This window comes from Crocuta crocuta, unplaced genomic scaffold, assembly GCF_008692635.1.
Source record: "Crocuta crocuta isolate KB4526 unplaced genomic scaffold, BGI_CrCroc_1.0 scaffold348, whole genome shotgun sequence".
NCBI lineage: Eukaryota > Metazoa > Chordata > Mammalia > Carnivora > Hyaenidae > Crocuta > Crocuta crocuta.
Genome location: NW_027529573.1, coordinates 2,265,321 through 2,279,783, shown reverse-complemented (window position 1 = coordinate 2,279,783; position 14,463 = coordinate 2,265,321). Strand labels below are relative to the sequence as shown.

The 14,463-nt window shown below is 38.9% G+C and overlaps 1 protein-coding gene across 6 annotated transcripts in view; it reads left to right on the top strand.

Annotated features, from left to right (window-relative positions):
- The window catches only part of HORMAD2 (HORMA domain containing 2), a 99,577-nt gene extending 86,109 nt beyond the window's left edge, over nt 1-13,468 (top strand). For 5 of the 6 annotated variants that reach the window (XM_077761517.1, XM_077761520.1, XM_077761518.1 and 2 more), the window contains one exon: nt 12,501-13,468. In XM_077761517.1, coding sequence (XP_077617643.1) covers nt 12,501-12,605 — 105 coding nt within the window. In that variant the 3' untranslated portion in view covers nt 12,606-13,468. Of the gene's footprint in view, nt 1-12,454 lie in introns of all 6 variants that reach the window. The other variant, XM_077761519.1, reaches the window with a different exon arrangement.
- The last annotated feature ends 995 nt before the right edge of the window (nt 13,469-14,463 follow it).

The following is a 14,463-nucleotide window of genomic DNA, read 5'->3' as shown; positions in this document are numbered from 1 at the left end:
GGTCAGAGAGAGAGGGAGATACAGACTCTGAAATTGGCTCCAGGCTCTGAGCTGGCTGTCAGCACAGAGCCCCACGCGGGGCTCGAACCCACGAACCGCGAGATCATGACCTAAGCGAAAGTCGGACGCTTAACCGACTAAGCCACCCAGGCGCCCCTCATTTGCATATCTTCTTTTGAGAAATGCTGATTCAAGTCCTTCACCTGGTTTTTAATCAGGTTGTTTATTTTGTTGTTGAATTGTAGAAGTTCTTTATATATTCTGGATATTAATCTCTTATCAGATATAATGATTTACAAATACTTTCTCTTATTCCATGGATGTCTAGTCACTTTCTTGGTAGCATTCTTTGAGGCACAATTTTAATTTTGATAAAGCCCAATTTATTTTTCCTTCTTTTTAAAAAGTTTTTAATGTTTACTTTTGAAAGAGAGAGAGAGAGACAGCATGAGTGGGGGAGGGGCAGAAAGAGAGGGAGACATAGAATCCGAAACAGACTCCAGGCTCTAAACTGTCAGTGCAGAGCCCCATGCTGGGCTCAAACTCAACGAACTGTGAGATCATGACCTGAGCCAAAGTCAGGTACTTAACCGACTGAGCCACCCATGAGCCCCTATCTATGTTTTCTTCTGTTGCCTCTGTTTTTTGTCAAGTTTAGTGATATGGGCTTCCCTCTATGTTTTCTTCCGTGAGTTTTGTGGTTTTAACTTTTATTTTTAGCTATTTATTTATTTACTTATTTATTTATTATTTTTCTCAGTAAACTGTATCCCATTATATTTGAGCTCACGACCTCGAGATCAAGAGCCACATACTCTACTGATTGAGCCAGCCAGTGCCCCCTCTTCATTCCATTTTCAGTAATTTTTCTATGTGGTATAAGGATCCAACTGCATTCTTTTGCATGCAGATATTCAGTTTTCTCAACACCATTTGTTGAAAGACTTTCTTTTCTCCATTGAATGTTCTTGACGCCCTTGTTGAAAATCATTTGGTCATATAGGTGAAGATTGATTTTTAGGCTCTCCATTTTACTCCTTGGCCTATATGTCTGTCTTTATGCCAGTACATGTTTTGATTGCTGTAGCTTTGTAATAAGTTTTGAAATCTGAAGTGTGAGGCCTCCAACTTTGTTTTTCTTTTTCAGGATTGTTTTGGCATTTGGGGAGCCTTTGAAATTCCATATGAATTTATGAGTGGATTTTCTATTTCCACACATACACACACACAATGTCATTAGGATTTTCAGAGATTGTACTGAATCTACATGTAGACATCTTTAGATAGTACTGACATCTTAACAATATTAAATCTTCCAATTTAGGAACATAGGATGTCTTTCCATGGTTTTGACATTTTGTATCTTGCATGAGAAGGCCTTTCTAATGCTAAAGTTATAAACAAATTTTTCTATATTTTCTTCTAATAAGTTTATGGTTTTGCTTTTTACATTTGGCTTCTTAAACTAGCTGGAAATTTTTTTTTCTGGTATGAGGACATTTTCCCATTGTGTTGATATTACTTGAGTTGTCTGCCTTTTCCTGCTAAATGCCACTTTTACCATAAATTAAAGCCTCATAGATAAATAGGTTTGTTTTTAGACTTCTTATTCTATTTCACTGATCCATATGTCTATCCTATGTTATTGCCATTATGTTTTTTTTTCAAAAGATGGAATATTTTTTTAAATTTTTTTACAAATAGTTTATTGTCAAATTAGTTTCCACATAATACCCAGTGCTCATCCCCACAAGTGCCCTCCTCCATGCCCATCCCCCCTCCCCCCCATCCAACAGTCCTCAGTTTTTGTCAGCATTCAAGAGTCTCTCATGGTTTGCCTCTCTCCCTTTCCCCTACCATTTCCCCCCTTCTTCTCCCCCTTGTTCCTCCGTCAAGTTCCTCCTAATCCTCCTATACGTGCAAACATATGATATTTGTCCTTCTCTGCCTGACTTATTTCACTCAGCATAACACCCTCAAGGTCCATCCATGTTGCTACACATATTGCCATTATGTTTTAATTACTCTAACTTTGTATTATGTTTTGCTATCTGGTAAGGCAACTCTTTTCCTCTCATAGTTCTTCTTCCTTTTTTTTTTATTTTTTATTTTCCTGTACATTTTCTTTTCTAGGTGACTATTAGAATCAGTTTACTAAGTTCCAACAGACATACTATTCGAATTTTGATTGGGATTACACTAACTTGATAAAATAATCTTGGGAAAATTGCCATTTTTACATTTTGAAGAAATGTCTTTGCATTTTGAAGAAAATTATTTCTAGTTTCTGTATTCCTATTATCCCCATGGCCCCTAGGAAACTTTCTAGTTACTTGGATTATATCCAGATTGCCACTGTAAAGTGGTTCTGTCTTATAGAACTTTCTGTGGTGATGAAAATGTTCTGTATCTGTGATGTCTAATATGTGAACGGAACACTTGAAATGTGGCTAATACAACTGAGGAAGTGAATTTTAAATTTTATTTCATATTGATTAATTTAAATTTACATGGTTACATTTGACTAATGGCTACTATAACAGACAGTGCAGCTTTAGGATGTATGAATAGCTGTAATTGAACACTTTTGTAGATGGTAAAGGTAGGTAGCAAAAGAATTATTGATACCTACTGTGTGGAAGACATTGAGGGGTGCCTGGGTGGCTCAGTCGGTTAAGCATCTGGCTTTGGCTCAGGTCATAATCTCACAGTCCGTGCGTTCAAGCCCTATGTCGGGTTCTGTGCTGACAGCTCAGAGCCTGGAGCCTGCTTTGGATTGTGTGTCTTCTTCTCTCTCTGCCCCTCCCCCACTCACACTCTGCCTCTCTCTCAAAATAATAAATAAACATTAAAAAAATAAAATAAAATTTTAAAAAGACATTGGGTAAAGTATTGCAGTGCAGAGAGTATAAAACCACATTATTAATGCAAATGAATTCCTAAGAACTTAAACCCAGACCCATGTAAAGGACAAATTGTTTACAAACATTTATGCTATTAGAAAAACACAATTACAAAAACAGTATTTGGGGATTTGCTCCAGAAAGAAAGATAATATTAGATTAAAGGAGTAAGAAAGTCTTTGTGGATGAAATGCTTTTAAAGATTAACCTTGAGGGAATTACTCAAAATTTAAATTTCAAATTTCTGTTTTCTGAAATGCAAGAAGTAATGAAGAGGGAAAAGAATGAGGTATGTTTGAAGAATGTAATATAAGGCTGCTGTAACAAATTACCACAAATTTGGTGGCTTAAAACATTAGAAATCTATTCTTTTACTAGAGGCAAAAATCCAAAATCAGTGTCATTGGGCTGACATCAAGGTGCAGGCAAATCCAAATTCCTCTGGAGGCTCTAGGGGAAATTCTATTCTTTGCCTCTTCTAGCTTCTTGTGACTGCTGGCATTCCTTGGCTTATGACCATATCATTCCAGTCTCTGCTTAGGTGGTCATCTTGTCTTCTTGGTCTGTGTTCAAATTTCCCTCTGCTTCTCTCTTATTATAAGGAAACGTGATTAGGGGCCTGGGTGGCTCAGTCGGTTGACTTTTGCTCAGGTCATGATCTCATGGCTTGTGAGTTTGAGCCCCATGTTGGGCTCTGTGCTGACAGCTCAGAGCTTGGAGCCTGCTTTGGATCCTGTGTTTCCCTCTCTCTTTGTCCCTCCCTGCTCACACTCTGTCTCTCTCTTCTTCAAAAATAAATAAACATTAAAAAATTAGAAGGATACATGTGATTATATGCAGGGTCTACCCAGATAATCCAGGATAACCTTTCCATCTCAAAATCATTAATCATACCCACAAAGATCCCCTCCCCCTCTTTTTGCCATATAAGGTAGCATTCATGGGTTCTAGGGATTAGGACACAGAACATCTTTTGGCAGCTCATTTTTCAGTCTACTACAACAATCCAGTTTGGCTGGAGTAGAGGATGCCTATGGCAGTAGGAATGGTAAAAGCTGTCAGTCACTGAATGACTTATGCATGTGCCTTGCTATATCAGGTGCTCTGTCCGTGCTATTCCATTTACTCATTACAAGAATTCTGTGTAGGCATTAGATGAGAGACAAATGTAAGGTGACTATGTTTTCCACCTTTGATGACTGGGAAATGGTGATTAATAGAAATTGAAAAGTCATAAGGAAAAATTGGTTACAAAGGAAAAACAATGAACTCAGCTTTGGCTGTGTTTAGTTTGAGGTCCCGTTAGGTTATGACCCAAAATAGAAGCCTATGAACCCTACATAGAGATCTCCTGCAATTTCCTACTTTCATTTTCCCCTTTGGGATGAAGAAATAAATTATAAGGAGCACTAAATTTGAAATCAGGAGACCTGGGTTCAAGACTTCCACTTACTGTGTGAACTGAACAAGTCATTTCACTTCTCTGAGCTTCAGTTTCCACATCTGTAAAAGAGGAATAAAAACCCCTCCCTGCACTCACACAGTTATCGTAAGGAATAAATGAGATCATATTGGTGATGCTTTTAGCACAGTATATGGCCTTCAAGCATTCAAATATTTGTAAAAAAAAAAAAAAAGCAAAAAATTTAATATGTCAAACTTACATATTTTAATTTTAAGGTGATATAGCTTAAAGCTGTCCAGAACCTAAGCAATAATTAACATTAGTTTTAAATGTCTATCATTGGCTGCCTTTCTCATTGTTCAGACTTTTACCACTTAAGTGTCTTAAGCACTGCCCAAGACCAATTCCTTCCTTTCCTAAGTGGATAACCTAAATTCTACTTTGTAAAAATAATTATTGCGATCAAATATGGATCACTCAACTTCCTTCCCCCATATTTAAAAGTGTACATATGTCTATATCCACTTTTAGACCTTCCTTCCAGACCTCAAGTAATAGCCCGTATTTTTGTTTGTTTGTTTTAAGTAGGCTCCATGCCCAGCATGTAGCCCAACTTGGGGCTTGAACTCATGACCCTGAGATCAAGACCCTGAGATCAAGATCTGAGCTGAGATCAAGAGTTGGATGCTTAACCAACTGAGCCACCCCAGGAGCCTAAGTAATATCCCATCTTTTGTCCAAAGTGAATACATCTTTCTGTATGTGCTCTTGATGCAGCTTACTCCATCCTGAGCTCTAGATCACATAATCAATGCCCTGGTGGACATCTTCATTTGAATATCTCACTTCCAACTTCAGAATCTTGAAAACAGAGTCAGTTATTTCTCCACCCATCCTCCCCACTATGTTTCCACCACTCATCCCTTCAGCTTCCTCTATTTCCTGTCTTGGTCAGTGCCATTACCAAAAACTTATCATAATTTTTGTCATTTTTTACCCCTTTATTTGCCATCCCTGTGTTCATTCCAATGAATGATTAAGTCGTATTAAGGTTTGGGTTCAGGCATTTGTTCTCTCTCCTCAGCCATCTGCCTTATTAAAGTCCTCTCTCTAACTTTATTGTTGCTCTTGTTCTTGCTGAGATTGGTTCTCTTCTGAAGTAGCCTCATTGTTCCTTGTCTTCTATAGGAGTCTTTCTAAAGCAAATCTTTTAGAAGCTTTTGATGGCAGTCCAACACAGTACAAAGTCCAAACTTCAGAGAAGAACATTATCTGACCCAGCCCACCACACTATCCCTTTTCTATTAGTTGCACTATATTATTCCCAATTCTCCAGAAATAGTTTCCTTTATATCCCTGTACTGGGCTCCTTTTGTCTAGAATGGTCTCTCTGTAAACTCAATTTCTAATACCATTTGCCTAGTGAATTTCTGTTAACCTTGTACTACTTAGTGTAAGCTCTGCATCCTTTTTGAAGCCTTGCCGGGCTTCCTCAGGAAGAGCTAATAAGATCTTTTTGGAACCTCTGTTGTACCCTATATATGATTATCATTCATCTGTAACCAGTTTGTTTCCCCCTACCAGACCTACATACCTATGTAGTGTGTCTTGAGCAGCTTTGTACTGTTAGTGCTTAGCACAATATATCTGGCACAGAGAAGGTGCCCCAAAATGTTTATTGGATAACTAAATTAATTCAGAGCTCTTAAAGCCTTATGATGCTTTAGAAAATATGGAGAAAGGGAGAATTGATATAATAATTTTTGGAGATTAATGGAAATACATGGTTATGACTCTAAGGATAATACATATTTACCTCCTAAATAAAGATAGCTGTGGTTCAGAACCCTGGTCATTAATTTCAGAAAATCAAGAAAGTGAATGGAGAACCCTTTATAAATTCCAATAAAACATGAGACACTTCCCAACATAGAAGAGAGCTCACAGCTCTGCTAGAGTTGGAGGTACATGTTCTCTTTAAGCATTCAGTTTCTTACTGCTCATTCATCTCAATGTTAACTTGAGCTACATTTAAGCTAATAGCATTTATTTTATAACTGCTGCTGATTTACCTCTAATTGTGCAAAAAAAGAAAAAAAAAGGATAAATGTTAAGGGAGAGGACCAAAACTAACATCACCGCTCTAACTTACTTATAGGGGCACACACCCTCTCTGAACCATAAAATTTCTTGATCTGGGAACTTCCAAATCCAAAGATTCCGTGCTTAACACCTGATTATAAATCTATACTGGTAAGGACTGGTTTTCTAAAGAGAAGACATTTTGTCAGATTTGACCTGACAAATAATTTTGAAGTAAGCAAAATTCACTGTACTCTCATCTCACCCCAAGCACATAAAGTACTCATGATATTTCCTGGTTGCCTGGAGCTGCCCCCTCCCCCCTTGGCTCCCTACACAGATCCACCTCCAAATGCAGAGTACTGTATCCTGAACTGCTCTTTCTGTATTGAAACTTATCTGTCTGCTTTCCAAGGCCTGTGAGGCCCTGCTTTCAGCAGACTGCTACTCAGAGACCGTTTGATGAGTTAATTAACACTAATATCATATTGAGTAATAATTCCAGGAGAATTTATGTTTTTAACAGGAGTGTATTTGTACATAACATTTAACCCTAAGAGCCAATAAAGGGACATTTCTCACTGTCCCATATACCTTCCATGTGTTCATGATTCAGTATCTTTAAATGTGCTGAACCTTCTGCCTAGAATGATTTTCTTACCTCACCTCCTCACTGTCTCAAGTCCGGTGAACTCTTATTCATTATTTAATATTCAGCTCAATGTCCCTCTTTTGCTAAGAAGACTTTTCTAAATTTCCCAGGCTGAGTTGGTTACTCCCTTTTAACTTTTATACAATTTTGTATATTTGCTGTCTCAATTTTTTTTTACTTTTTATGTACTCTTCAACGGACTTCAAGATGACTTCTTCCCCCACAAATCCAATGCACCTAGAAATTTCCATGTGGCTAAATTAATTGTATATGTCCTCATCTTTCTTGACCTCTTAGCACCTGACACAACCGACCACCATCATGGTCTCTCTTATTTTCTCCACTCCTTAGGACTCTCTTTCCTTGTCTTTTTTTTTTTTTAATGTTTATTTAATTTTTTGAGAGAGAGACAGACAGCATGAGTGGAGGAGGGGCAGAGAGACAGGGAGACACAGAATCTGAAACAGGCTCCAGGCTCTGAGCTGTCAGTACAAAGCCTGATACAAGGCTCAAACCCATGAGCCATGAGATCATGACCTGAGCTGATGTCAGCCGCTTAACCAATGAGCCACCCAGGTACCCCATTCCCTTGGCTGTCTTTAGATGACAGTCTGCTAGTCTTCTTTTATCTCTCTCTTTCTCAGTCTCCTTTCTTGGCTTATCTTCCACCTAATCTCTAAATGTTGGAGTTCCTTAAGGCTATGTCCTGGCCCCTTTCCCTTCTCATGGCTCAGATCTCTCAACAAACTCTTCCACACCCATGGCATTAATTATCCTCCATGTGCTGATGACTCTCAAATTTTCATACTCATCCCAAACCTTTCTCCTGAGCTCCAGACTTCCATATACTGCTGTCTATTCAATGTGTCAACTTGGGGGTTTCACATATGCTCCAAACTCAGCAAGTTCAAAACTCCCATTGTTCTCTACCTGAGAGAACAGTACCTTCATTCATAAAGTTAGCTAAACCAGAAACTGGGAGTCACTATTGACCTACCTACCTGTTCTTTACTGTTATATCCAGTTGGCCATCCTTCTGATTCTACCTTCTAAATATTTCTCTCACTGTTGACTTCTCTTTATCTGCACTGTCACCCAAGTTATCCCCTTACTCCTACCATAGTCTGACTCATCACCCTGCGTCCACTTGAGGCCTCAAGTACCTTTCTACACTGCAGGCAGAGTACTCTTTGAAGATTTATTCACTTATTTATTCATTGATAGATATATATTGAGCCCCTACTATGTGCAAGTTGTGACCAAGACATACAGGCATGTCCCTGATCTCCTGAATCTATATTGAGAGTATATGATTAAGAGACCTAAGTCAGTTGGAATGAAGGTAAGGAATGTTTCTTTGAGGAAATAAATTTTCATCTGAGATCTAAAGAATGAATATGAATTAACTAGACAAAGAAGTAGAGGGGAAAGAGCATTTTAAGCAGGAGGAACATCATATGCAACGATCTGGAATTAAGAAGAAGTAAGCTATGAGAAAACTGAGAGGGCAGAGAGTGAGAGGTCAAGTGGGGAGGTGAGGCTGGTACTGCTGGGCAGAGCCAGGTCCTGGGGGGTAGTGATTCTAACTGAGAGATATTCAGGGGCCTAGGAAGCCCCTCAAATAGTCTGCCATGGTAGATGAGTGTGTGAGTTGCAGGTGTGAGCGTTCTGAGGAGAAAGGGGATAGCTTTTATCAGTGTCTTGTAGCCAGCCCATGACACCTCTCCCTCCTTAGAAATGTAAAGAATCACTGATGGTGTATGGAAAAAAGCCAAGGTATCAACTTTGGGCTATGTCCTAAAAACAGTGAGATGCCCTTGGAAAATAGGAAGCCAAAAAGTAATACAGCTAGATTGTCAAATCCATAGGGCAGGGATTTTTATCTCTTTTGTTCACTGATGTGTCCCAGGCACCTAGAACAGTACCATGCGCAGAGCTGGCACTCAATAAATAATTGCTGAATTCATTAATGGATGTCTCTTGTAGCTATTGAATGGATTTTTATTATACTGAATTGCATTATATTATAATCGTGTGCTTAATGCCTCTTCCTTATAAGACACAATCCTTGAAAACGACTGTGTCTTCTTCATCTTTTTATCACTAGAGATATTGTCCTAGTGCCCAGCACAGGGCTTGGCTTAAATTCAACTTCAAAATGCATTCATCCATTCAGCCAATAATTTAAGAGCACCTACCAGATGTCAGGAACTGGGAATACAAAGATAACTAAGATATTGTCACTAACCTCAAGGAGTTTATCCTCTGGATGAGCAGACTCATACATAGGCCTGATGATACTATGTAGTAAATGCCACAAAAAGGGTAAGAACAGAATGCAACCACTGAGATATCTCAGAAGGCCAGTAGGCAGAAGAAACTCCAAGGCTGACCCTGAGCCTGGTGAAGAAGGGGGAAGCAGGGCATGGGAGTGGGCATTAAAGGCAAAGGCCAGAGGGAAGTGAGCAGGGCCCATTTGGGGAACTGCACGTGGCTCTCAGTAAGTCTGGACAAGATGAAGCTGCAGAGGTAGGCAAGGGCCACACAGAGTCTGGACTTTATCCTTAGGACATGAGAAGTCATTAGTGGTTGGATGACAAATCAGAAGAGTGACGTGGTTAGATTTCATATAAGACAAATTAAGCTCCAGAATAGAGAATGGATTGGAGAAGCAGTAGTAGTGGGAGTTCAAAACTTAGTACTTGGGAGAGATGATGTTGGCCTGGGCTAAAGTAGGGGCAGTGGCAATATAGAAAAATGGATGGATTTGAGAGTGGTTAAGGAGGTAGGACCAACAGGAATTAGTGATTAGTTAGATGTTAGGGTGAGAATGATGGAGTAGCCATGGATGAGTGTTGGGTTTTCAATGGGGACACCCCCAGGGGAATCACAGAGAGTGAGAACAAAGATTGGGAGTTGGCTTTGAGAGACAGATGATGAATTCCAATCTGGACACATTGCGTTTGAGTTTTCTTTGGAACATCCATGTGGAGACTATTAGTAGGCAGTTGATTACACACATGGAGCTGCAGTTCAAAAGGAAGATCTAGGCTGAATATATAAATGTGGAGGTCTTTGTTTATAATTAGTAACTAATCCCTAAGAGACATACATAGAATGTGGAGAATAAGGAGAAAAGATGGCTAAAGGCAGAACTCTGGGAAAACATTCAAGTAACAAACATTTGTTTTTCAATAAATGAATAAATGATAAATGGAATCATTTAGAAGAAAGGACCCCTTCCAGTGCTGTTCAAATACTGCTACCAAGTCAGCTAGCTATCCTATCTGTGCTTAAAGCAAAGCCTGCTCTCTGGCTTCTCAAATGGAGAACATGTTACCAAACCAAAAATGGAAAGTAGGGAGATATCATACAGCAGAAAGCATATCTTCAGGGCTTTTTTCAGACATATATGTAGACACTCTACTTCTGAGGCCCCATTGGTAAGTGGATCATAGTAGCCTCTTCTTAGTCTGTATAAGAGAAACACTTTGAAAGCTAACTATTTGAAATATAATATGATATGCATTAGAAATCATTTGATGATCATCTGTTGTTACTCAGATCACCCAGATAATCTCTCTAGGCTGCCTGATCACTGGCCCTTTGATTGCCTGGTTGGCTTTGGCATCAAATATGCAAACTCAGCCAGTTGGAAAACACTCAAAAAATCTATGGATAAATTGGTGGTTTGTATACAGTTCATACAGATTATTCATCTGTTAGAGAGTGTCCCCTGACTGATCACATACTTGCTTTTGAACACACTAGTTTTCCATGAACCATCAAGAGTTCCCAGGCCTTACTGGTTGCCTCCAGATTATATACATTATTAAAGATGTTTTGATTAACTCACTGCAATAAACTTGCAGTTCCAAAACTCATAATAAAACTGGCTTACTTTTGAATAAAGAAGAAAAAGAAAACAAAATTGTTAAACCATCGGGTCAACTTGTCATTTGAGTATTTGTACATCCATCTTCCTTTCTTCTCAGTATACCCAGACTTGATAGAAGTGAGGAAATTTTCATTGGAATGGAAACCATGCCCAAGCAACATTTCTAGAAAATCTGAATTTTATTGAGTTGTTTTTTATAGCCACACTGTAACACACACATGTCCTAGATAAAGAAATTGGTGGTTGTGCTTTAGGTTTAAAAAAATTTTTTTTTCGTATTTTTATTTATTATTGAGAGACAGAGAGAGACAGAGCATGAGGATGAGAAGGGCAGAGAGAGGGGAAGGACACAGAATCTGAAGGCAGCTCCAGGCTCTGAGCTGTCAGCACAGAGCCCAACGCAGGGCTTGAACTCCCAAACCGCGAGATATGTTGTGCTTTAGGTTTTTATGTTGCTATTTCTTTTCCTTTAGGGCAGACCATTTCACATTTTTACATATCTAAACAAACCAGTTATTTGATGAGCTGTTCATTTTATTTTTTTCAGATTTTTACTGCTCTATACAATCAATGTTTTAGTTCAAGCAGTGAGAATTTGTGGTTTCTGAGATCAGATATTCAAATGCTTTCTAAAACTAAAAGAAAAACAGTGATTAAAGTAGCCATTTGTAGACCCAATCTTTGGTTCTAAATGGTATCTAAGTGCTTTCCTGACATTCCCACTATTTTGTGTAGTAATATATCGATAATAACAAAACTTGTATCTGTAACACAAAATAGAATGGTGTTAGAAACCTTTACTAGATATTCTGACAAGTCTTGCTTAAAAATATATTTTATTACATTTCCTACCAAAGGAAGAACAGAGGACATTGAAAAACCTTTCCTCCCATCTAGTGGCTGGAAAATATAAAAACTCTGTGTTTCTTGGAATTCTAGGCATTAGGGATGGTCTGACAGATTATAACACATCCAGCTATTCTCTCAGTGAGGCAAAAATAAACTTTAAAGTCTTTACTAAAGCCGAGCCCAATGAGAAAATATATATCCATGATGATTCACTAATTAACTTCCCTCTAATCAATAATACACACTTTGAGCAGAAAGAAGGGCCATGGTGCTCCCTAATTCATTATTCTGAACATATGATTGGCAAGATAAGGCTGTATGTTGCTGCTAACTGAAATTGGGACTTCAATTATATTTGCTTCTAAAGCAATCAGTGCCCTAGATCTCTCCTGACCCTTAATTGCTCCTTGTTGGCCCCACACCTTGACAACTCTTCCCTTAAGAGTTGGACGTACTGAACTCACTGAAGGGAGCCAAGAAACTGTCCCTGAAACTGGCTGCCTCCAGGGGACCTCAGCTCCTGAAACTTGGAATACCAGACTCTGATACTGGCAGCAGGACCTCTGTGCAGGGCCAAACCAGCCCACAGGAAAGCAGGTTTGGATCCGTTATGCAGCTAGAGGGATTAATGCTTGGTCTACCTGTCTTATATATGCCTTGTGCAGACGTCAAGATCTCTGCTGAATTGTGCCTCTCTGGTGATTCTCACAGATTCAAAGAATGAATTTTGTGTACTGTCAGCAAAGTTCTGAGAGCTCCAGGAAGAAGAGGAAGGTCAGCGAACCAGTGAAAGTCTTCATCCCTGACAGAAAATGAAAGTTAGATGCCTTCACTGCATTTATTCTAAAATAGTTTTATTTTACAACAGACATGCATGAAGTGTCTTAATAGGAAAGTAAGTTCCTGTCACTAAAACCTTTTACTAAATTTGTTGCTCAACTTTTTTAGTCAATTTACTAAGTGCTAACTTACTGAGTAGAGAATGGGTTCACTTTGCCACAAGAAACAAGGTCACTGGGGCTGCCTTGGGATAGCATTACTTCAAGGCTGAGTTAGAGACAAGACAGCCTTTATATTTGTAAAAGAACCACCGCAGCTATTTTGAAAAAACATAAGCTGTTGTTCTCAAAGGAAGGAGGTTTTTCTTTGCATAACTAAACTCCCCAGGTATTTAGACTACTGTGAAATGTTGTAACTTGTTGTAACCTGTGTACTGGAACCCTCTATAGATTTATTAGAATTCCCACAGACTTACATGGGATGTACGTGGTGGTGCTTATGCAGGTGTGATTTATATGTTAACTTCAGTCACGAGATTGATCAGCAAAGTGTCAGTCCAAAATGTACTCTCCCTGTAAAGTTCCTCAGATCTGGCCTGATGCCCTGCTCTGCTGACCAGCCTGAGACAGGCAATAGGCTGCAATGCAGAAGCCTGGATCCCTTCTTAAGGCCCTTGTTGAATGCTTCCCAACAAACATTTCAGTTTATCAGTCTGTAACCTGCAGACTGATCATTCCCTCCTTATTCTGAGGGAATTTTGACAGACTAAATGATTAGTATTAGATGAATGATAAATGACTTAAAGTGTTTTTATTATTTAGTAATATGGAATTTAATAATTTAAATGGATAAGACTTCAATAAGCTAAATGTTGAATGTGTATGCTTTCCAGTCAAATAAAATCAAAATGCATGCTATTTTTTTACTTCTCTGTTTATCTTCACTTAGTTTGATGTTTCTTCAAATGTAATAAGGACATCTGCACCTGGAGTGCTTGTTAAAATACGAATTACCAGGCCTCTTTCATTCCTACTAAGTCATTTCTACTAAAACTACTAAAATCTCGGGGGTGGGGAGCCCTGTGGAGAACTCCCAGGATTCTAATGCACACAAAAGAACCCCGGACCTCTGACCCAGACTAAGAGGAGAATCTCTGGGGCCAGACATGTACTTTAGCCAGCAGAAGGCTGCAGGTTATCATAACAGAGAGGAAAATCTGAGAAAGCCTGCCTGTCCAGCACTACCCTTTGCCAGACTCTCATCCAGGGCCTGCCAGGGAGGAGCATTTTCCCCTCTCCCAGCATGATAAGTATACTCACTAGGCTTACTCTGCCACTGCAGGGAGGAGGGAAAGGTATTGGGTTTATTATATCCTTCATAGGATTGTAGCCTGAGTCACCACAATTTCTTTTAAGAGAATCATATAAAGAGATTAGCTGTCTAGTAGAGGGATTAAGTTTATTTTGTGTCTCTCCAGAAGATAGATATAAGACCAAATTGGTGAAAGCTACAGGAGGTCAATCTTGCTCAGTAGAAGGAGGAATTTTTAACTCCACAGGTTGCCAAAATTTTGAAATGGGTTGCCTTCTGAGGTAGTGAGCATACTCCCATTATAAGTGTTTGAACACGAAGGAGCTTTACAAAGACCCTAGGAGTCCTTGACTCAAAACAAATTAGTTATATGGAGTAATTAGTCAATCTGGATTTCAGGAGAAACCATTTTGTCTAAAAGGGGAATTTGGCTCTAGATCTGTATTTACGATTTTCATTATTTAGCCTAAGAGCTTTTAAGTCAAAGTCTAGAATCTGAATTTATCCAGAAAATTTCTATAGTGATTTTATTGTCTCTATTAACACCCCTCCTCCCCCAAAGGAATGGTCTTTTATCAATGCC